Source organism: Syngnathoides biaculeatus, chromosome 2, assembly GCF_019802595.1.
Source record: "Syngnathoides biaculeatus isolate LvHL_M chromosome 2, ASM1980259v1, whole genome shotgun sequence".
Classification (NCBI taxonomy): domain Eukaryota; kingdom Metazoa; phylum Chordata; class Actinopteri; order Syngnathiformes; family Syngnathidae; genus Syngnathoides; species Syngnathoides biaculeatus.
The window spans coordinates 13,124,035-13,148,151 of NC_084641.1; the positions used below are offsets into that span (position 1 = coordinate 13,124,035).

The 24,117-nt window shown below is 41.4% G+C and overlaps 1 protein-coding gene across 1 annotated transcript in view; it reads right to left on the minus strand.

The window, feature by feature from the left end:
• Positions 1-15,787, minus strand: part of si:dkey-178k16.1 (band 4.1-like protein 1) — a 37,990-nt gene extending 22,203 nt beyond the window's left edge. The window contains exons 1-6 of the mRNA XM_061808475.1: positions 15,716-15,787; positions 15,391-15,540; positions 11,403-11,507; positions 10,040-10,082; positions 8,002-8,077; positions 2,256-2,474 (exon numbers count right to left, since the gene is read on the minus strand). Coding sequence (XP_061664459.1) covers positions 2,256-2,474; positions 8,002-8,077; positions 10,040-10,082; positions 11,403-11,507; positions 15,391-15,540; positions 15,716-15,787 — 665 coding nt within the window. The remainder of the gene's footprint in view (positions 1-2,255; positions 2,475-8,001; positions 8,078-10,039; positions 10,083-11,402; positions 11,508-15,390; positions 15,541-15,715) is intronic.
• Positions 15,788-24,117: the final 8,330 nt, after the last annotated feature.

The following is a 24,117-nucleotide window of genomic DNA, read 5'->3' on the forward strand; positions in this document are numbered from 1 at the left end:
TGAACACCTGAGGAAACCATTGTTAATATTTGGTACAGTAGCCTTTGTTTGCAATTACAGAGGTCAAACGTTTCCTGTAGTTGTTCACCAGGTTTGCACACACCGCAAGAGGGATTTTGGCCCACTCCTCCACACAGATCTTCTCTAGATCAGACAGGTTTCTGGGGTGTTGCTGAGAAACACAGAGTTTCAGCTCCCTCCAAAGATTTTGTTTTGAGTTTAGGTTTGCAGACTGGCTAGGCCACGCCAGAACCTTGATGTCCTTCTTACGGAGCCACTCCTTCGTTTTCCTGGCTGTGTGCTTCGGGTCTTCAATGCTCTGCCTGAGGGAAAGAGGTTGTTTCCCCAAATCTCACAATACATGGCTGCGGACACCCTCTCCTTAATAAAGTGAAGTCGTCCTTGTCCCATGTGCAGAAAAACACCCCCAAAGGATGATGCTACCACCCCCATGCTTCACAGTAGGGATGGTGTTCTTGGGATGGAACTCATCAGTCGTCTTCATCCAAACACGGTTAGTAGAATTATGACCAAAAAGTTCCATTTTGGTCTCATCTCACCACAAAACCTTCTCTCGTGACTCCTCTGTATCATCCAAATGGTCATTGGCCAACTGAAGATGGGCCTTGACATGTGCTGGTTTAAGCAGGGGAACCTTCCGTGCCCTGCATGATTTCAAACCATGACGTCTTAGTGTATTCCCAACAGTCACCTTGGAAACGGTGGTCCCAGCTCTTTTCCGCTCATTGACCAAGTCCTGTCGTGTATTCCTGAGCTGATTCCTCACCTTTCTAAGGATCACTGAGACCCCACGAGGTGATATATTGCATGGGGCTCCACTCCGATTGAAATTGATAGTTCTTCCATTTTGTAATGATTGCTCCAACAGTGGAGCTTTTTTCACCAAGCTGCTTGGCAATTTCTCCGTAGCCCTTTGCAGTCTTGTGGAGTTGTACAATTTTTTTCTCTGGTGTCTTTGGACAGCTCTTTGGTCTTGGTCATGTTACAAGTTTGAGTCTGACTGATTGTTTGGGGTGGACAGGTGTCTTTATGCAGCTGACGACCTCACACAGGTGCATCTGATTCAGGATAATACATTGAGTGGAGGTGGACTTTTAAAGGCAGAGTAACAGGTCTTTAGGGGTCATAATTCTAGCTGATAGACAGGTGTTCTAATACTTATTTGCAGCTGTATCACACAAATAAATCGTTAAAAAAATCATACATTGATTTCTAGATTTTTATTTTTAGATTATCTCTCTCACAGTGGACATCCACCTAAATTTCAGATGCCTCCATGATTTCTAAGTGGGAGAACTTGCAATATAGCAGGGTGTTCAAATACGTATTTTCTTCACTGTACTTCATCCATCATGTAATGCAATAAAAATATACATATGCATTTGAGACTGGTTGGGGCGCTTTGGTTGGGAGCAGGACCTCCCTGGGTCCTGGTAGTACGGTGGAATCCCCCCTGTTGGGCTCCCATGCTGGACGGATTCGCTGACTTGCCCCCCTTGTGGGTAGGGGAGGTCCAGGTCATCATTCCTCAATGTGCCATCACGGCAGCTCCATACACCAGCTGACTAACATGTATCTTATATGGTGTTCATTCACTAATAAGTTTCAATCGATGGGCTAGAGGCTTTAAATGCTTTTACCAGGACAAAAAAAAATACAAATAAAAATAGCAACACGGGTAATACAATTATATCAAATCACAGGTTCTTGGATTAAAAACAGATTTCCACCACACCACTCGTCAGTAGCGTTGCCTTCCTGGTTTCCTCCCTTTCTGTCCTCTCCTGCCCTTTTCTGTCTTCTCTCATCTTGTTCTTTTGGTTACGTAGTTATTGCATGTCCTCACCGTGTGTCCACTGCTCCCCTGCGCTCCGCACCCCTGTCCCCCATCCATGAATAAGAACACAAATTTGACTGCTGTAACGTTAACTATTATTCTACTGTGGTTCACACATCTTTTCCGCTTGTCCATGCTGTCCTTGTGTCTGTCTTCTCAAATGATTTTCTGTCCCCCTGCATTTTGATGACCATCAGCATAATTAAAAAAAAATCTAAAATAAGCAGAGGCATTATTTCAAACTCCCCTGTTGCACAGTAAAACTGTCCCAACACAAAACACTTACAGATCCAACCATTGCAGGGCCATGCAGCAAAACAGGTTAAAAAACAAACAAACAAACAATTGCCATAGCCGGCAAAGTATCAATGGCAATTATGTAAATTTGTGCACCGACCTATAGTTACGATGCAGCTCCATCACTCTTTCTTCCAGCTCCCGTGTCTGGTTAGGTGCAAAGCGAAAGTCGGCGACATAGTCCGGTCCGTGTTCCTCAGGCTCATAATCACCCAGTTCAGCTTGAACAGTGTAAGACCCCAAGAGGGCGTGCGTAACAAAAGAACACGGCAGACGACCGGAGAGGATGTCGTCCCTCAACTGGAGGCACAGGTAATACCTGAAGAGTCAAACAAACAAACATCTGTTAGGTTTAGTCATACATCTTTTTTTTAATTCTACCTTGACATCACAAATTAACCTTCACACTTGGGGCTAGACGTCATCTTTAACTGGCTTTGTAGCAAATCTCAAGAAACTGAAGACTGAAGCCGAAAGGATTGATGAATTGATGCATGGATGATTTCAACAAATATGACATGGAGCCAAATGAATTGAATAACTACTAGCTAGCCCAATTTCCCTTCATAGCCCAGCCCTTTATGATAGTTGTCATCTTATTTTTACACTTCTACACCAGAAGTGTGTGTGTGTATAAATGTAGCACCTCTGCCACAAAGTTCTTGGGGCCTGGATTCAAAACCGGCCTCGCCTGTGTGGAGTTTGCATGTTCTCCTCGTGCCTGCATTGGTTTTCTCCGGGAACTCGGGGTTCCTCCCACGTCCCAAAAAATGCTTTTATTGGGGACACTAAATTGTCCTTGGGTGTGGACGTGAGTTCAAATGGTTGTCAGTTTAGTATATGTTCCCTGCAATTGGCTGATGATTAGTTGAATATGTATATCGCCTCTGACCTAGAGTCAGCTGGGATAGGCTCCAGCACATCCACATCCGCAGTGTGCTGATAAGCGGTACAGAAAAAGGATGGTGATATAAGCGACTCACTGGCGACCAGTTCAGAGTGTAGTCTGCCTTTAGCCCATCCCTGTTGAATGACTCTACATATGCTGCGCATGGAGCGAGGTTGTGAAGTGTTGGACGGAGTCAGCAATGGCAAAAATGTTCTGGTCTGCCAGCGTTCCATGAGCAGATTTTCACAAAACCGGCCAATGACACGGCCGTCCAACTCTGTCAGTTTACATAGTGAACCGCACACTGGCTCAACAAAACATTGTCAAGTCCAGAAAACTATCGTATCCATTTTATTTTAATGAAAAATCAGTCGATATATTAATTATCACGACAGGCCTGCAATTACTTCATAAAGTTTTATGGTATCGACAGTCGATGCATGGAACGGATCCTTTCAAATGTTTGTTCTGGATTTAAAAAAATAATAATAATTTTATCCGAGCTCTACCAGCGGAGTGAGCAGTGTATTGTGGCCAACTTTAAAGTGTTCACTGCATGTCATGATCGAGTAAATGCAAACCAAACTGTTATTCATGGCCTTTTGTCACATTGGTGTTCAGCCACATACAAATTGCCTCAACGACAATTATTGATTCCTTGTGCACCTAACAAAGAAAATCAATTTCAAGTAACCAGTTTCAATAACTTTAATTAGATCCCATGGTGCAGTATAAAGGAACACATTTATAGCGCTTACGGCTTATGGTTGATTTGTCTGTGAAGATTTTAATAAAATGTCCCTCCAAAAACAATTTCACAGTTATTCATACTGATTGTCTTGGAGACTAGAAACTTTTCAGTTCGGGAGAAAAAAAGTCATAAATATATCCACCTATCATGCCAAAAGTTACAACCAACCTTTGCTTTCGGGTTGAAACAACTCCAGTGAGATTTCCTGTGTTCAAATAACCACCGTGCACACTGGGTCACTTGGAAAAACGATCTTTTATAAACACAGTCGGTAATGCAAGCAGCGTGGCGTCAGAGCAATTCAGAAATGTCTCACGTATTCGCTTTTTGAATAGCAGCCATTTCAGCGGTTTATCAGTTATTTTAACCAATTATTCTGATACTCATTATTTCAGGCTTCTTCGGTGTTTTGATTCCAATGAGAAAACAAGCACGAAAAAAAAGAACATGTTCTGTCAAATATGCCACTTTTCAGTTACGTTTACCCAATGTTGAATTTGGAATTTGGAGTCTTGTGGTTTTATGCCAAAAAGGTGTTCTGACTTGGGCTTAGATGATTGCTGGCCACAAACTGATCTTTACCCTTCACGCACTCAGTTGTTTTTGGATTGGTGAAGAACTCTACATAAGGATTACACGTTAGATTTATGGAATGCGCTTGATAAGACACACACATACACACAAAACGCATGGACACAAAACCACATAAATGAGGTTAGAGCCTGCATAGATTCCAAATCTGAATTGTTCCCACTGCATGTACTGTATTTACATGTAATCACTGCAAAAGAAACAGAGAGAGAAATAAATAAACAGAGAGTGGATTCCCTTTCTTTAAAAGGCCAGCAAACAACACATCTTTACTGATCCCGCCATGTTTCTAATCTCTGATCCAATTCTGGGTCGTGGGTGAGCTTGAACCGGGTACCTGGAATCATCCCAGGTGACTGGGTGAAAAGGAAACTACACACTTGACTGGTCACCAGTCAGTTACAGGGCACACATAAAAACAGAACATGACATACTGTACACATTCAACTTAAAAGATTGTATATTTTCCAAATTAATTTGTCATACATAAGATTACTTGGATTTGTTTTTGCTTCATCACAGACTAGCCTCCAGTCACTAGATTCACAGACTAGTCTCGAGTCATTTACAATCAAGTAACCAATCAGGTGGAGGCGTTTGTAGTCAGAACTAATTTGGGGAATTTAATTATTCCGTTTCTTTAACAGTATCCTTTCCTAGTTCCTGCAAGCAAAAATAAATTCCTTCCAAATACGACAGGATGGAGAAGTATGATTCACAACCCTGCCCAAATGGAATGATTAAAAACATAACCAAGAATATAAAATCAGTCTTTAGAATTGTGACAAAATAAATAAATAAATCGAGCCTCAGTTCCTAAGCACCTTGGACGGTTCCTCTTGAATATGCCGAAACCACACCTCGCTCAACTGTCAACTGTGATCGAATATCCACTACAAAAACCATAAAAGTGACTTATGACTACAGATTCCCACAAGTTTGAGACACAGGAGCCAAAATCCAATTCAGAAGACAACGACTGACTTGAGAATTAACCTTGTTTCTCCCAGTCTGCAACAGTGTGGCCAATTTTGTCCTCCCATTAAAAGTTTGCAAAATGTATGACCATATAATGAGCAAATGTATTTTTTTTATTACATATGATGATTTTAAATTGTTTTTCGAACATTTCCACTTTGAAACACTTCACCGGGAACGTTAGAGGGGTGGCCGCAAAAGTCGGCAGTGTTTGAATTTCAGCCTGGGGTGGTCGCAGACACCCGGGGCCACCACATACCTCCACCCCCTGCAGAGTTGACATATAGATACACAAACCCATAGACGTGGGGTGGATCTAGTGTATTTCATGCACATGAATCATTGATGAAATCACTTCATTGAACACTAATCATTATTATTACCCCATTTTGAGTTCTTAAATCACAGCACTGGCCAGCAGTGTACAAAAAAAAAGATTGTAGGAAGTTGACAAAGGCAAATATACAATCACTGCCAAGCTTAAAAAAAGATTTAACAGTTTTCTGCTCCTTTCTTTGCCTTTGATGAACTATTGTGACTGTTTTGTTTTTTGGTGACACACTGTAGGTCGCATCAGCAGGACATGATCATACATAGTACATTACATTGGATACTTACCCAATTTATTTACACATTTATTACTATAGAGGCCTGGGTCGGATTTGAAAACATTTGAAATTGTACTGGCGGGTCCATCAGGAATTCAAAGCGCAGATTCAGGGGGTTTTCATCCTAGCCATGGGACAGTGGACGATGCATGAAAGTTTGATCAACCAGGCAAAATGTGTTTTGTGCCCTTGACGAAGGTATTCAACCATGACCATGTATATCAGTACAATGTGGCGATTTACTGGCCGATCTACATTTCTACCCTCACTTACGCTCGGGAGCTATGGGTTGTGACGAGGCTTCACACGATCCAGATTTTTGGGACCAATCACCAATCAGCGAGTTAAAAAAAAAAACAATAGCCTATCACCAATCTGATCACAAGATTGAGCAATGGGTCTTTTTAAATGACTTGTTCATTCACTGTTATTAATAATTAAGTAATTAATTGTTCCAAAAATAAATATTTCCAATAAATGATGTATCTTTGTTTATGTATTTATGCCAGTGAGTCATAAAGACAGACAGAACAAATTAATGGTATTCTATTAAATGGCATGAAGTAGGTACAGCCACTGGTAAAGCTATTGGCCCTGCGACCCGACCTCAGATAAACTGAAGCGAATGAATGGAAGGAGGGCCCAATAGGAGAAATTGTACTATTCGTACTAACATGGAAAAAAAATCCTGATACCTGTCACATTAGGATAAAAAAAAAAAGTTGGAAATGACCTCTGGTGTGACTATAGCCCAACTTAATGCAGCACAAACAGATATAAACATACAATAAGAATTTAACTTCCCCAACAAACATGGCTGTACACACATCGTAGCAATGCCAACTTAACTCACAAGCCCGCACACACTGGATGCCTGTTATGCCTTGCATTTTTTTCAAACGTTTTCTTTACGGGCGGCACTGTGAATCACCTGGAAAATGTTGGGCTCACAGTTCTGAGGTCCCGGGTTCAATCCCGGCCCCGCCTGTGTGGATTTCGCATCTTCTCCTCATGCTTGCGTGGGTTTCCTCCGGGCACTTCGTTTTTTTCCCACATCCCAAAAACGTGCAACATTAATTGGACACTCTAAATTGCCCCTTGGTGTGATTATGAATGCAACTGTGTGTCTCTACATGCCCTGCAATTGGCTGGCAACCAGTTCAGGGTGTACCCCACCTCCTGCCCGTTAACAGCTGGGATAGGCTCCAGCACTCCCACAACCCTCGTGGGGATAAACAGCTAAGAAAATGGATAAATGGATGATTTCTTTACATCTTTAAGATTATATAAAAGAAATGAAGTGTTGTTTCAGCCACTGCTTGTTTATCTGGATGTGCTAACCACATGAGTAAAATGCCTTTATTTTACATTTTATTGCACATTTAATTTGTATTTAGTTAAGTAATTATTTTTTTAATTGAAATATTTATATGGAAGTCATTTTTTTTTTTTTACAAGGATGCTGAGCACGCTGGGAATTTCTCCAACGCTGTGCGGTAACGTCATTCTTTATACACTCATAAACATGGCTGCCTGCTTGAGAAATTGTGAAACTACGTTTAACTTGTTTTTATCAATGCAAACGTCTTATAATTTATGAAGTAAATTGTGTATTTAGCCCAGCAGTTGAGATTGTTTTGATCCTTTTATTAAAGTAATGACAATCAAAGAAAAAAAATGCATGTGTATTACAGATGAATTCAAATGACATTAGCACTGTTGGAGAGACAGATGGGCAGATTTTATTGTGCTCAAAGACTCAGATTGCATAAAGCAGGGGCTACACTACAAGAGATTTCAATATTACTCAAAATCAGGCAAAGGGCGTCCTGCTCTGCATGATAATTGGAACCTGAAGATGATGTTTTGTTCATGTTTTGAATTTATGTGAATATTTTTCAGATGTGGTTCCACAATATGAGATGATCATCTTTTCCATCTACTGTAAATTCTCGAGCTGGCTTGTGCAACTGTCCTACTCAAGTATTGTTGATCGCTATAAAAGAGCTGCTGGAGAATTCAGACCCACCTGGTGATGTCCTCAATGAGCACTGATGGATCTGGTGGGTAGAATTTAACAGAGAAGCCCAAAATCCAGCCGCCAACTGTGAACAGATTAGCAGCCAATTATTTTAACGTTTTTTTTTTTTATTATTTTTTACAGCATAGGCAATCTCCAAAAAGCACTACTTTTCATTTCATGGCTAACTTTGGACCAATTATCCCTTCTTGTTTGGGAATGACGATACTGTATGTGCATTTATTTAGGTTTATGCTGTAGAACACTAGACTCTAAGAATGGATATAATAATTGATCAAGGCCATACTCACAGGGCCAGTGGTCACTAACATATAGGCCTGTTCTAAAAATGACTCGCCAGAGATGTCGTATCGTGATTTCCAAGGAATGTATTACAAGTGGCGATTGGTTAGCATGTCTGCCTCACAGTTCTGAGGCTCGGGATTCAAATCCGGTTTTGCCTGAGTGGCGTTTGCATGTTCTTCCCGTGCATTTGTGGGGTTTCTCCAGGTACTCTGGTTTCCTCCCACATTCCAAATACATGCATGGTATGTTGAATGAGGACTCTAAATTGCTTGTAGGTGTGAATGTAAGTGTGAATGAATTTGTTGTACCCTGCAATTGACTAGCGAGCAGTTCAGTGTGTATCTCCACCTCTCTCCTGCAGTTACAGTGACTGGGATAGGTTCCAGCATACACGCAACGCAAATGAGGATAAGAGATACAGTGTGTATCAAAAACGATCATTTCAAAATAATTAGGGGCTATATTTCTGTAAATGGCACAATGCAGGAGCGCAAATTCTGGAATATGCTCCTTTCGTGCAGACTTACAACGCATTTGCCAATGTGACAGACCAGTCTGCACAAAGCTGGCCATTCTGGCACAGCAAGGGTGTGTTCTTTAACAAGCGATGTGATGATTCTGTATCAGTTCGTTTGTCTAAACTTACATCTGCTCCTACCTAAAGTCCCAATCTTGGGACAGCTGCTGTAGCATGATTTTGGGGAATTTGATTGGGGCCCAGACAGGCAAATTCTGACCTCCGCAGATGTGTGGTGGTAGATGTCAAAGGTAATCCATCTGAACAGTTGGAATCCAACCCAACCCAATCCAAGTATTACTATTATGATTATTATTGTTATTATTATTACATTTTTTTAAATCAGCCCACGTACTGGCTAGTATACAGCAATGGGGCTGGAGAAAGCGAGGGGAAAGAATGAGCAATCGTTGGAGGGGATACTGATCAAATAAATAAATGGGGGACACGGACATTTAACTTGCCTGTGTTTTTTCACTAGCTCATTTTCTATTTTGTTAGGGTACAATGGAATCATGCAAGGATTGTGAGTCCTCCTCTGTATATGGAGACATCTCCATGAAAGACTATTTGCGCCACTTTTAAAGGCAAGGAAAAAATCCCCTCTGATTGGGCAGGGTTGAAGTCAACAGTGGTGACGCCACTTGAGTGCAGATGTCCCATTTTAATTGCGCGAGGATGTAACAGTTCACGAAATTACCAAAACCGGGTTAAATCTATCCCCCTCCTTAGTTATGCCAAGCGCAGAACTGGATTTTTGCTATCCAGGAAAATGGAGACTAAGGTGCCAAGGTGGCAATCATCTACACTGAGTCGTCAAAGGTTCACTTGATGTTAGCTACCAGAAGCTGAGCTGTAGTAGATCTACACGGGCATCCATTGGGGCACACCTCCTGCATGACTGGAACGTGGAAACTTGCTGGAAACATTTACAGTATAAACATCCACATTATACACAAATGCCCGTCGGAATTATAAACTGAATAGAACTTTAGCGCTTGTTGAGACCTCCGCATTGCATGCTTAGCCCTCTATGTTCATCTCCACTTAAGAGAATTTATCTTTTCATCTTCCTATCAGTCCTTTGTTTTCTTTGCCACTATTTCTGTGTTATTGGATAATGAAGTTTTGATCAGATGTTACATAGACACACGCACACACACACACACACACGCACACACACACACCCAATGTGTACATGTAGTCTCTGTCTTGTGCACTTACCCCGAATTTGCTTTTTAATCTCCTTGGAAGGATCCAACCAATGCTAATAAAGATGAAAAAAAGAGACAATGCCTTTTTGAGAGATTTGACCTCAGCATAATCCTTCACAGTTTTATTTTCTAGGGCTTTATTAGGTGCAGTTCCATTTTGACTGCCTATACCTTCCCTCATTGAAGTACAAAAAAATGGTTTCTATAATTGACCGGAATGATCAAACTGATGCTATGAGGACTACAAGCTGAATGCAGCTTGTTCTGTTTAATGATTTTATTGATCTCTTTAGAGTCCCGGTCCCTTATTTTAAAGAGGCTGTATAATTCAGTTGGATAAGGTCTCCATAATTTACTTTAGGTTGTTAATCACATTCAATTGTGCGAAAGAAAAACAACTTGACGAACCTGGCTACTGATCTTGTTCTAATCGAGATCAGATTTGGATCATGATCGATACAGGAACTGTATAGTATCTCTATTTTATGGACTATGGCATGCATAATCAAACTTCTTGACATCTAAGTCCGTGTACAAATGTTTGCTGTCACAAAAATACTGACTCATTACACTAGATTTGGTTCAAATTTCAGGTTCTGTGTGGGTTTTGTCCAGGTTTTCTCCGGGTGGTCCAGCTTCCTCCCACATTCCAAAATCACGCATGTTACATTAATTTGAGACCATGAGTACGAATGTGAGTGACAAAAGAGATTGGTTGTTTGTCTATAATGTATGTACCATGACTGGGGATTGTTGTGACTGGTGACAAGTCACCTTTCCTCTCACTCAAATTCAGCTGGCGTGGGCTCCAGGTCCAACCCGAATGAAGACAAACATGATAGAAAATGGCTGGCTCGCTGGTTGGCTGCATGGATCCATGGATGGATTCAGAAGGCCCTGATTTAGGATCAGGGCATGTTTCACAGCATTGACTGATTAACAACAAAGAAATGTTTTCTTTTTTTTTCTTGTTAACCAATGAACAACATAATTTAATAAAATGTTTAAAAAATATAGGCAGTTATTCTTTTGCACATCATTTCTAAGATTAGGTCAATTGCAGCCTTGCTTAGTCCAAAAAAATTTATAAAGTGAATTTTCTACCCCATGTACAGGGTCATGGGGAGCTGCAGCCCATCCCAGCTGGCTTCGGGCGAGAAGTGGGGTACACCCGTACTGTTGGCTGTTCGATTGACAGAAAACTATTAACGACTCACTCATTCTTCAATTAACTTCAATTGGATGTTTTTGGGATGTGGGAAGAAGCCAAACAGAGTCAAGATCCAAATGCAGAACCTCTTTAACATGAGGGAAATGCGCTTGGCAAGTCTTTCAAAGCTTTCCAATATTGTGCATGAAAGTGATGGCAAAACCTTGGCGTTGTCGGGGTCGTGGAACGTCAAGCCAAAGTAGTCCCTCTCCAGTAGGTTCAGATGGCCACACACCATGTCCAGCAGTGTTTGCCCTTTGGCGAATTTCTATTGAACACATACACAAACAGTAATAAATAAATAAATAAAGGGGAGTAAACAGTCTGTGAAATATCCACTAGGTAACAGTATCACCCACCCCACTTTGTTGAAGGGTTATTTGTCAATACATCACTATAAATATAAGATTGTTATTTACAGATTTAGTCATCGGTCACATTTCACAACACAAAGAAGTAAAGACTATTGCTTAAAACCATAAAAATCCCAAGCAATGACAGCACCCCTATTGAGTGGGATGGCTGACGCTGTGTGTGTCCATCAAGCGACGAAATACACGTCAGTAGCGAAACAACAGGCTACACATTTTATTATTGCGTCCCTTGGGGGGTGAAAACAGGGTCTGTATTGGGCACGCACACACACTCCTAATCACACACCCAAAACACACACACACACACACACACACACACATGCATCTCCTTGGGAAATCCAGCTCCTATGGTGACAAAGCAGCTGTTACCATGGAAACATAAGTAATAGGTCCCTTGTGCCAGCTCCCACTCCATCCTTCTCTCTTTGGAATAAAAAGACTAAAGCAGTGAACACAAGAAAAGAAGCTGAAAACGTCTTATATTTGGAGTCAAAGCAGCAATGGGGAAGAATGGGGCTTAATTGCTGTTGCAGCAGTTTGAAAATGTTATTATTTCAAAGCAACTATTTAACTGCAGTAAATATGCAGGACACGGGTTAGGATGTCTGGCTCTGTGCTGAGGTCTTTAGTTCAAACCCAGCCCCATCTGTATGGAGTTTACATTTTCTCACAGTACCTGCATGGATATTCTCCAGGGACTTCGGTTTCCTCCCACATCCCAAAATCATGCACGTAACTGAAGACTCTAAACTGCCCGTACGTGAGAATGCGAGTGCAAATCCTTGTTTGTGAGCCGTGTTTGGATGGCGACCAGTTCAGGGTATACCCCCCTCTCGCCATGTGTTAAGTAGGATAGGCTCCAGCATGCCCACAACGCTAGTGAGGTTGAGTGGTATGGAAAATGAATGAATGAATAAATATGCATCTCTATTCAAGGAGTTGTTTGTGGGAGATTCAGTATTATAGCGCTATTAACTCATGCTAAAAGCAAACGTCAGTTATTATTAAAGAAATATCCCACAAACAGAAGTTCCGAAATATGTTCTCACACGTGCTAATAGAGTAAAAACTTGTATGGCTCAAGAAATGCAGCAGCAGGGAAATGCAAAATAACCGAACAAAAAACATTTTTTTTTTGGGCTTAACAACTTTTACAGTTTGGGGAGCAAAGAAATGCAAGGTGCTGCCCACTCAACTAGAAGCAATACAAAATGATCAATTTTTTAAATCTAAATTGTCAAAATGGTCAACTGAGACTCAGCCACATAGATGTAGGGTGGGGGATTGCTTCAGGTGTTTGTGTCCTTTTGTTTTTAAATATGTATACAGTACCTGTATTTCTATTGTGACTATAATTGTATTGTTTTTTTTTTTTTTGATGACTGTTTAAAAAAACTCTCCAAGGACAGGCATTGAAAAGTATCCTGTAGTACAAATGTTGTTCTGTATATTAAAGGTTTTTTCCTCAATAGCCTGGGAAAAATGGGAAAAACAGCTAAATTATACATTCATCCATTTTCTTTGTCGCTTATCCTCAGAAGGGTCGCGGGAGTGCTGGAGCCTATCCCAGCTGTCAATGGGCAGGAGGCGGGGTACACGCTCAACTGATTGCCAGCCAATCACAGGGCACATGGAGACGGACAACAGCCGCACTAACAATCACACCTACGGGGGCAATTTAGAGTGTCCCATTAAAGTTGCATTGATGTTTTTTGGGATGTGGGAGCAAACAGGAGTCCACACAGGCAAGGGGAGAACATGCAAACTCCACAAAGGCAGGTCCGTGATTGAACCCAGAACCTCAGAACTGTGAGGCCAACGCTGTCTAATTGATCCACTGTGTATTACATTAAAGGAAAAAAAATAACAATATACAATAATAACAATGACAACAATAAAAATAAACATTGTTGGATCACTTACCAGCAAAAACATGTGCCTAACGCATAAGGCGTGTCCTGGCTGATCCAACAGTATTGCAGACCACTAAACTAAGTGATACTGAGTCACCATGGCAACAGCAGTAAATCTGCAGTGTCCCATCAACGTGGCTTTGATGACTTTTTTTTTTTTTAACAAAAAATAAACTACTCTAAACTGTTACATGTAACAATCTATCATTGCCCTTAATGCTACATGCCTTCAGAGAGCAAACATTAATCCCTTTAAAATAATAATAATAATAATAATGAAATAACTGTGGACACTGAAAATCCCTGCCAATTAAGTGGCTTATTTTTTCGCAGCTTCTTTCTAATTTGATTGAAAAAAATAGAACAGAAATATTTTTAAAGTGATTTGAAGTAACCAATATTGGTTGTTTCTATGTCCCTTTCTATTCTCTTTTCTGTTTCTATTATTTCCATTTCAGCCCCAAAACACGTTGGACATAGAAGGTTTATCCAAAACAGCAATCTGAAAGACCAACAGTGACATGTGGTTAGCCAGTCGATGTGAAAAAAAGTGATCATTTAGAATTTCATGAGCTGAACAGAAAAGTTCAACCAAAGTTCTCCTCATTCAAACACAGGCACAATAATTGCTTCAAAATGATGAGATTTACAAAAGCATATTGTGACAACTCCAACACGTTTAAAATCAACAACCAAAAATATTCTCCGTGGAAGCTTGAAGCCAGAACAAAAGTAATAGAACCCCTGCTTTAATTGTTAGGCTTCATCAAGATCCTGTTTACTAAGCAGACCTCAATGCTAGGATAAGACTTCGCTTTTGTGTTTTTAGCATCAAAGCTGCTTACTCAGTACACTTGGGATTTTTCAGCATTCATCATTGTGTCTGAACAGTGACTCACTTCGACGACTAGATTGAATGTCTCTGCACCCCCCCCCCACCTATCTTTATTGTTTCCTCCGCCTCACTTGCCCTCACATTTTATTTTCTCTCAGGTCAAACATCATCAACATACTCATTTGTCAAATCCGCAGTATGGATTTCCCGTCAAAGTGCAAATACCTCTTGAGTCGTGGGCCAGGTGGCGTGAAGGAATGGATGTGCGTGCATGTGAGCAGGCCGCAAGTGATGGATAGGGTGAAATTATAAAATGACCTAAAACAATGCATAAACATAACAGAGGTTTAAAAGAAATGTACAAATTTTATTTTGGAGAAATACAGTACAACAATTGCTCATTACTACTAATTTGTCTGTGGATGTACTGGTATGTATGTATGCATGTTCGCTTTTTTTTGTAGTTTCCCCCTTTATAAGGTTAACGTTGCTCAATAAACAAATGTAAAAATGATACATAGATAACCCAAGTAAGCACATGCAATCCTAATTACCTTGTCCAGCGGTGTTAAATCAAGAAATAATTTTAATAGTCTGACAAAATGAAATCGACCAAAAGATGGAACAAAATGCCACTAGCAAAAGAAATTCTAGAACAGATATGGTTACAAAGCCAGTTCTAAAGCATCAGTACTTCGATGGGAAGAATTATGTCTCGAAATTATTTGTGGATTTTTCAAATTCACATACAGTATGTATCTGCGATTTACAAGTGTTTTTCAAATCCACATTGATCCCCCCGATTTATGTCTTTTCAAAACCATAACTAAAACCCCAATTCCAATGAAGTTGGGACAATGGTCACCACTGGGGTCATCTGAAAGAAACATTTTATTATTGGTTCAGATATCAACAAATGACAGGGTGACTGAAATGCAACTCCGAGAAGTTCCACTCTTGTTTCACTCCAACACGTAATTATAGTCGAGCATTTGACAGGATCCTTGGTCACAGAATTGAACGGCGTACCTCAATGGCAGTCTCGTAGTCAGAGCCGTCAAGCAAACTGACTTTAACAGGCACCGTCTTGGGCCTCTTGTTGCTCTTCTGGGGCGATTTGGAAGCCTTGCTGGGAGTCTTGTCCGAGCTTTCGTCCGCATCGCGGTGGTCCTCTGGAACCTGGACAGAGAATGTCAGATTGTCTCTTTGTCCTACGATTCTTATTCAGATGCTTTGCTTGTCACACAACGTGATTAATTGTCCAATTGGTTGAAGTACTGCGGTACTACCTAAAGATGCTTCGACAATGATTGAGCGGCCCGGGGGTAAAATGAGCTGCCGCAAGTGACCCTACCTGATTGGTTCTCCTGGAGTCACCCTCCATTGCACTTTTGATTTCCTCCGCCAAACCCTTCTCTGTTGTCATAGAAAAAAATGAAAGACCTGCAAGCACACATAAACACAGTCAGTTCACATCAAATCTTATGCTGCTTGTCAAAAGAACGGTGCGGCTGGAAAGATTATTGGTCCTAAAAATCTAATATGGGAAAAAGGTCCCGATTGTTTAAGGAAAACTTACTCGTTCTGTTGTTATGCTCATATCAATTGAGTCATGCTAGCATTCGTCTTAGCTGCGATTCACATCCAGTAGCCTTTATATGCATTGAAAGGATGTTGATACAGAGAAAGAGAAGTGCAGAGTGCAGGCCAGAGCATCCTCTGTTCTCAAGCAGATAGCGTAAAATCTATCAGCACCCCAGCCTCCCAGCAGACAACCCAGATAATTGAAAGGTGGTACAAAGGGGCTGGTTATCTAAAGATGTGGTTGGAGGTTGTGAAGAGCACTGAGAGAATACAAGTGAAAGGGGTTATGAAGAAAATGACAACGAGGTGGGAGATGGACATAAAAGCAAGGATGCAGTGTACAGGTGAAGGATGAGACTTTCATGTCATTTGAAGGTGACCTCTTCACCTCAAACTCTATCTGTGCTCTTTCTCTAAAGAGATGAAATTCACATTAGGCACTATGGCTACGGGAAACTTATTATCTGAGATAAAAACCCAGAATCAGTCAGTATCTTTACTTTGATAAAAAGAGAGCACGGGGTCAGAGTTTTAACATTTTCTTCATATGTCAGCTGAACTTGCCCAAGATAACACTGGAACTCTTCTTTTGAACTACAGTGGGTGAATTCGCCAAGTATGATCACTGCATGTCACCAAAAAGAGCCATTTTAATTCTGGGTAAATATATGTGCACCATTTCACGCTCAGTTGAAAATTAAATGGAATTCCATCCATCCATTTTCTGTGTCACTTATCCTTACAAGGGTCGCGGGAGTGCTGGAGCCTATCCCAGCTATCTTCGGGCAGGAGTCAGGACACACGGTGAACTGAGTGCCAGCCAATCACAGCTCACATAGAAACGAACCACAATTTGCATTCACCTTCATACCCAAGGGTAATTTAGAGTCTCCAATTAATGTATGTTTTTGCAATGTGGGAGGAAACTGGAGTGTCTGGAGAAAACGCAAGGGGAGAACATGCAGACTCCACACAGGCAGGGCCAGGATTTGAACCCCGGTCCTCAGAACTGTGAGACAGACAGTCCACCTATTATTCAGTATGTCATTTGTCAAGTCGGCTGCTTATGTTTTGTCATTCTTCGTACGCGTAGGTGGTTAATTAAAAACCTTGTGAATATTCATATGTCAAAACAAACAATCAAAGCGCTGGATTAATTGCCTTGCTAGTTCTTTCTCTTCCTCGACTGTTTTCTCTGTTGAGTGGTTTTAGCTTTTGCATTGCAGTCAGTCCTAAAGCTACCATCTGAAAAAATGTCAAGACACTGATGGATGAAGTCATGTTGATAAATGGGATGTTTTGCAGTCCACTGTCCTCATTTTGGGAAGGTACTGCTTCTCAAATGCATTTATCTTAACACAATGCTTATCTGCCAGATATGTGGCGAAAGAGTAAATGGGCGAGTTTTCCACAGCGCTTCTCCACATCAACCACACTGAAAGTGCTTTCCACTGAAACCTCCTTCACACACGGATGAATAAACATCTTTGTGATTGTATTTTCTGTGGTTAAAATTGGAAGACTGGTAATAAACTCTTGGACTGCATTGAAGACTTAACAAGAGTTCTAAAGGTCTCCAGTATTGGTCCAGAGCCCAGATGAACAACAATTTTTGCGCCAGGTAGGTGGTTAAATGTGTTGATTCCTGATGGGAGAAGAAGAAGCTCTTTAGAACTTAAAAGAAAAAAGATACTTGGAAAGAGATTGAATAGAAGGTTGTCTATTAGTTCATAAATTGAAAAGGTAAACAGCCGAGCCTGAGCAGGAAAAAAAATGTCTAAGTCAAAACTGAGACATCAGTTGTTGTTTCTCTGGCCTCATGATCCAATTCATCAACAACCAATTTCACATAATCATGAAAATCTCAACAATCAATTAAGTGACTGTATGCAGTTACAGCCATATCAGAAGCCTAATATGAGAATACTAATTGCTTTACCATGAAGTGAGGTTAATATAAAATATATAAATTGACATGACACGGTCTATACCAGGGGAAGGGAACCTTTTTCCTGAGTCCTCAGCAGTCTAATTCATCCGTTCATCCATCCATTTTCAGGAACCTAGGGTTGCAAGTGTGCTGGCATCGATATCAGCTGACTTCAGGTGAGAGGTTGGGTACACCCTGAACTGCTTGTATATAACATTATATTTTTGGAACTGGTTTAATGTTTTTTAGTTTTCGGTAGCAGTTTACCTGGAGAACTATTTGTTTGTATTGGGCTGGACCAAATCCTCTTACAGTTGATGAAGTATTTATACTTTACCATGTCCTCTAAGAACATAAGAATTGGATTCCAGGCCTCGCTACTGAAGATTGATGCATGAATATAGAGTACAGGTCCTGACCCTATGTAGCCGTAGCAGCCCCCAAAGTTTTGGAAATAATCACTGCAAAATTCTGCGATGCCCTTCACCATTATATGAAGCCAGTTTCATGTTCTGCTGTCAGTAGTTTAGAGAGTTTTCCTGTTAGGTGTCACACGGGATTCTGTCAGGCCTTCCAACTGACCTTGGCTTTGTTTCCCAACCTTAGTCATAACTCCCCCAGGGATCATTACTCTAAGCGCCACGAGCTTGTGTGACTCCGACAGCAAGGCTCTGAAACCACACACACTAAAGTGGAAACATATGTCAAGCAGGAATCCAACAAAGGAAACCAAATATGATCTCCTGACTAGTCTTCCTCTACCAAAAGCCAGGCGATTTATTAGAAATAACAAAGCTGATGGAGAGTCTATTAACCATGCCGGAACTCACTAAAGTTAATAGCATCTCTCAATTAGTATGTTTTGCATATTCAATTTTGCTTCAATAGTTTGGAACGAAATATGTGTCCAAAGGGAAAAGATATCAGTGCAGAGGAGACACAACTTGAGAATTTGTCCCACTGGTTGTGACCAAGTTGTGGTGCATTGTGACCACAGCAACAGCTTTTTGTTTGTTTGTTTTTCCTTACAGGGATGCCCCCACCAACACCTAAAAAAAAGATAAAATAAATAAATAAAATGAAATTCCAATTCCAACTGAGGCAGAACTCCTGATTTTGTATTGACTGAATAACCGAGGGAAACAATGGGTGATGTTCTTAAGACCTAACACGAAACACTGTCCCTCCAAACCTGCCAGTGGAAATCTAAAAATAAGCCCCGCCACTTTCTGCTTTATGATCCTGCTGATTGTTCTATTTTACATTTCTAAAATCACAGCGCAGCCTCCTTCTAATCCAGTAAAGAGGAACAACTGAGCAGATAGCTTTTGGCAGATTCTGTCAGAGCTGTAAAACAGTACCATCGTCCTTTCAAGCAGCCCCCACTCTGCATTTAAATGTGGTTTATATTGCGCTGTCGTCTTTGTTATCACAATGTCCATTAAAAAAAAAAGATTCTGCAGATTCTTCGCTCTGTTTGTTGTTGCAACTCTATGCTGCAGTCAGCAGTCTCTTTATTAGAAACCAGGTAGTTATATACACAATGTAGTGTATGATGCTGCAAAAGAACTGTATGGAGAAAAAAACTTGTTAAAATATTCAAAAGAGGTATAGCTTGTTATAGCTGTAGTTTGCAGTGCTGTGAAACTGCATACATACTGACATAGTGACAATTGTTTCTATTATTTTTACCTGAGATAGACTAAAACCAGTAAAATGTTAGTTGATTTATTGACTTTCATTAGCATCTGTAAGGATATTCTCTTTATAGTTATATTTTGTTTTATCCTGGTCAGTTGAATGTAACCTTTTTCCCATGCAATGCTACACTGCAAACCCGAATAAGTAGCGTTAAAGGGGAAATCCACTGGTTGGCATTAACAATTCAAAACAAATAGAGGTAATATGTACTCTATTTTGACAATGTGATCCTAAATCCTCTCTCATTTAATAGTGTTTTGAGAAGATTTTTATCGCCAATTATGAATTTGCAGGGGCGGTGCCATTTTCGCGAGTCACATTGCCTCCGTTCGCACATGTGACGTGTACCGTGCCGCAACACTGCCGTTGCCTCGATTACATGACACACCATTTATGCCCAGCGCTGATTTCTCAGATTTATCCTCATCTGATGAAGAAATAGCAATATCAGTTGATTGGGAAGACGGAGGAATATTTACATACACAGCCGTGAGCGGCTCAGCCGTTCGGTTGATCGGGAAGATGGAGGAATACTTTCATACACAGCCATGAGCGGCGCCGCTCACATACATCCATACACAGCCGTGAGCGTCTCACGGCTGTGTACGGAAGTATTCCTTTGTCTTCCTGATCAACCGATACTGCTATTTCTTCATCAGATGAGGATAAATCCGAGAAATCTGCGCTGGGCATAAATGTGGCCCATGTAATCAAGCCTTTGTTGCGGCACGGTAGACGTCACAACCGCGCACGTAGGTCATGTGACTCGTGAAAATGGCAGCGCCCCTGAAAATTCAAAATTGGCGATAAAAATCTTCTTAAAACACTTTTAAATGAGAGAGGATTTAACATCAGATTGTCAAAATAGAGTACATATTACATGACCTATTGGATACATTGTTGATGCAAACCAGTGGATTTCCCCTTTAAGTACTTGTAACTAAGGTAAATCATTGGGGAAATGGGCAGAGGTCAAAGATGTTCTGGGGTCAGTAAAATTCATATTTCTCTTTTTTATGTCATATAAAACATGCACAGAACTTCCAGCTAGTTGTCAAATATTGCTAAAAATGAGCATTTTATTACGTGTATTGAGCACTCCCCGAACATACCAGAAATTCAAAACATTGAGGTGTAGTTACTCTTTCCACGCCGAGAGTGGTCAGACGTGATGTTGCAATTGACAAACACAGCATGCTACAGTCTATATGCAATGGCGACCAACGTGTTCCAATATAAGGAGGAGGAGGATGTCGACGTACAGGAGCACACACCTGAACTTGGCATCGCCAAAGCATACATGTTTGAGCCGATCAGGAGTTTGCAACCCGACAGCGGTGACAACGGGCAGCCAAATGGCAGCTGTACAACAGAAATTGAGTCGACAATGGCACGATGTGACGTGTCAAATGCATGTCTTTTTAATGTCTTTGATCATTTGAATTAGTGGTGGCACTCAATAGGAAAAAGATATATATTAAAGTCTTATTTTGGATTTTAAATAATTAATGACATTTTGCCCAAAAGTACAAATACATGGCAAAATGATGTTTTTCAGTTTTCATTTTGGGTGACAAACAAGTACTGTATTAAATTATTCACAAAAATGTATTTTCCATGAAGCTAGAACAAATGAAATCAGATTTGCCCCTTTTTTTAAAAAATGCAATCAAAGGAATGTGATTTCCATCTCAATTTGGAGCTGGCCATAATCAGAAGGCTCTAACTCATGAATTAAAGTTAGTTGTATTCAAGCTTTAAAAGAGTTCTTTGTCAACTTGGGCAGTCATAGTCTCCAAGGACTTGAGGCTTGGCATTGAGGGTCACAGCTCAAGATCTGTTTCTGCCCCCCCCCCCCCAAAAAAAAAAAAAACACAGAAAATAGCAACACATTGCAGGAAAGATGATAATCTACTTCCCGAGTACTGTTGAGGTGTCCCTGGGCAAGGTACCTTTTAAAGGAGTCTAGCGTTGTGTGTGACACAACAAGTGAGATTTGGCCCAACGGTGGAAGAACACACCATTTCTTGAAATAGCAAGTCTTCATACATCCTCGGTGACTTGATGAATTACTTCCTGAAATTGCCGACACACTCTTTGAAGCCTTGGCACAATTTATTACATCACTACTTAACAGTTTGTCAGTAGGGCGCGGAAACTCCAAATTAACACAACTCTGAGCCAAAAGGTTACATCTGTTTGTACTCAACGTTGTCTTGACATTGTGCTAATTAAACACAGTAACGATATCGCTAACGTTACTGTTAGCCATGCTCAATAGGTATGGGGCAAATACATTGCACAAAAACAACAAATAAATTGGCTCTGTTGGTTAATCCTTAAGCAGCATGCCAGGATTTGGGGCACTGACAAAAAAGGTGTGATTACAGAAACAGAAAAGTACAATTACTGCACTTCATACATTTGCACATCCTTTGGAGGGCTAGTTGGCCTGAGTAGGGGTGATGGTGATGATCATCATTGCCCAGTGACTGTCGTGCCTCAACCCCGCTAGTCTCTCCACTTTTAATGCACAACACCCCACCACATAAGATCACAGTACAGCGATAATAGTTGCCAGTCGGGGATCTGGTAACCATGGTAATAGGGTAGCTGGGTGGCATATCAGATTTCTCTTGACTCCTTGCGACTGGCCCACCACCACCCACCAACAACCTCCACTGCCTTCCTTTTCGAGGCCGCAGAGGATGCTGGTCCTCCCTCCCCCTCCTTCGGTCCTCACTTTCCTCTCCCCTTTCCACTCCATTATTGCTCATGGAAGGCACTTAACATGTTCCTGCTTTTAGCAAGCTGTGAACTTTTTCAGGTGGCATCTGGCTCCTGCGTTTTGCCCTCTTGATGGTTAGCTCTCTGTGGTTGGTGGGGGTGGTGGGAGCAGTGGGGCATGCTGTGTGGGGGGTGGGCAGATTGGGCATGGAGGGTAATGATCCAGAATCCGTGCACCTCTCTTTGATACTGGTCAAGAGGCTTCAGTTATGCTGGGGGACTGCCCTCGGGAGTGGGTGGCGTCTGCCTGGCTGGAACCCCCGCAGAATGGGCATGCTGGCTCAGCCGCCTCTTTGCGGGGAGAGGTGTTCATGCACTAATAAGTTCCATAGACAAACTATAGGCTTGAATTACTTATGCTGGGACTACCAACAATAAGAATGATCAAAATATATATTCACGAGTTCTTACAGGTGTTTGGTCCCTATAAAAGCAGACCACACCACCATTCATCAGTACCACTCCCTTGCTCATTTCCCACATCCTGGCCTATCCTCTCTCATCTTGTCCTATTGGATAGTTGTATGTCCTTACCTGGTGTCCCCTCTTTCCACAAATAAGAACACTATTCGACACTTGCGTGACCATACGTTGTATGTCCTATGAGAGGAAAATCTGTGTGTTGTGAAAAAATGAATTTGTGTCCTCCCATCTCTAAGCTTAGCAAACAGTGTTTGTCTCCTAATGGTGCATACAGTGAACTCATTAAGCCGAACTGAGCCTAGGGTGGCTCTGGAAAAGCAGTACAAGATGATGGGTGGGGGTTGGGTTAAAGGGAGTGGCAAGATGTCCTTGTCCAAGGAAGAAAGCACATACACTCACACATACAGACACACAAGTGCTTCAGAACTTTGGCACTGTGCATTGTTGGAGACAGATTGCATAGCACAGCTTCAGTCTGCTGCAATTCACGTCCCACAGCAACAGAGATAAATGATTCAACTACTGAAGCAGTGAGCCTGCAATATCATCCTCCCTAGGAGAATGGAACCGGGAGGAAACAGCTCTGTGGATGAAGTCGTAGAAAAAAATGTGGAAGTGGTGGAAGACTTCACTCAAGGGTAGTTCACACACAGAGCCAGTTTATACTTCTCTTATGGGGATGATCTAGACAGAATGTGGACTATGTTTTGAATTATTTTCCTTTTTTTGTGTGCTTTTCTTCCTGATTCTCTGACATTGCACTGGACATTGGCTCTATTCTCTATTCTCCTTGTGTGCCAATCTGTTATCTCCTTGGGTGCTTTCCAGCTGTCTTGTCTTGCTGTGTTTGATTTGTTTTCATTCAAACATCTTTGCCTACTCAAATATTTTTGTTCAGTGAATATCCAATTGCTCTTACAGTTTACACACTGCCCTTGCTTGTCAAGGTGCCTACCACGGTGAAAGGATGCAATATGGCGGCTCTCACAAGCTTGGCCACATTTGGGGCTGGTTCCTCAGCTACCTAACAAAAAGTTGCCTGGTACCTTTCCTGTAGGAAATGGATAACCCGGACTTTGCTAAAAGCAGGGAGGAAAAAAATTGCATAGACCAGCACAGGTGAAAAACACCAAAAACCAGCATATGTGTCATGATCCTGCCGCTCCAGCCAGGGGTGTGCGGGTGCCAGCGCAGTTGCGCTGATTGGGAGGCGCATACCTGCGCCTCATGTGGGCTGATTATCCGGTGTATTTATATGACCCCGATGACAACTGGTCCGGGGCCATTTCGCTGAGCTTCATGTCCCGTTCGAGTACTCCCGTATCCCTGAT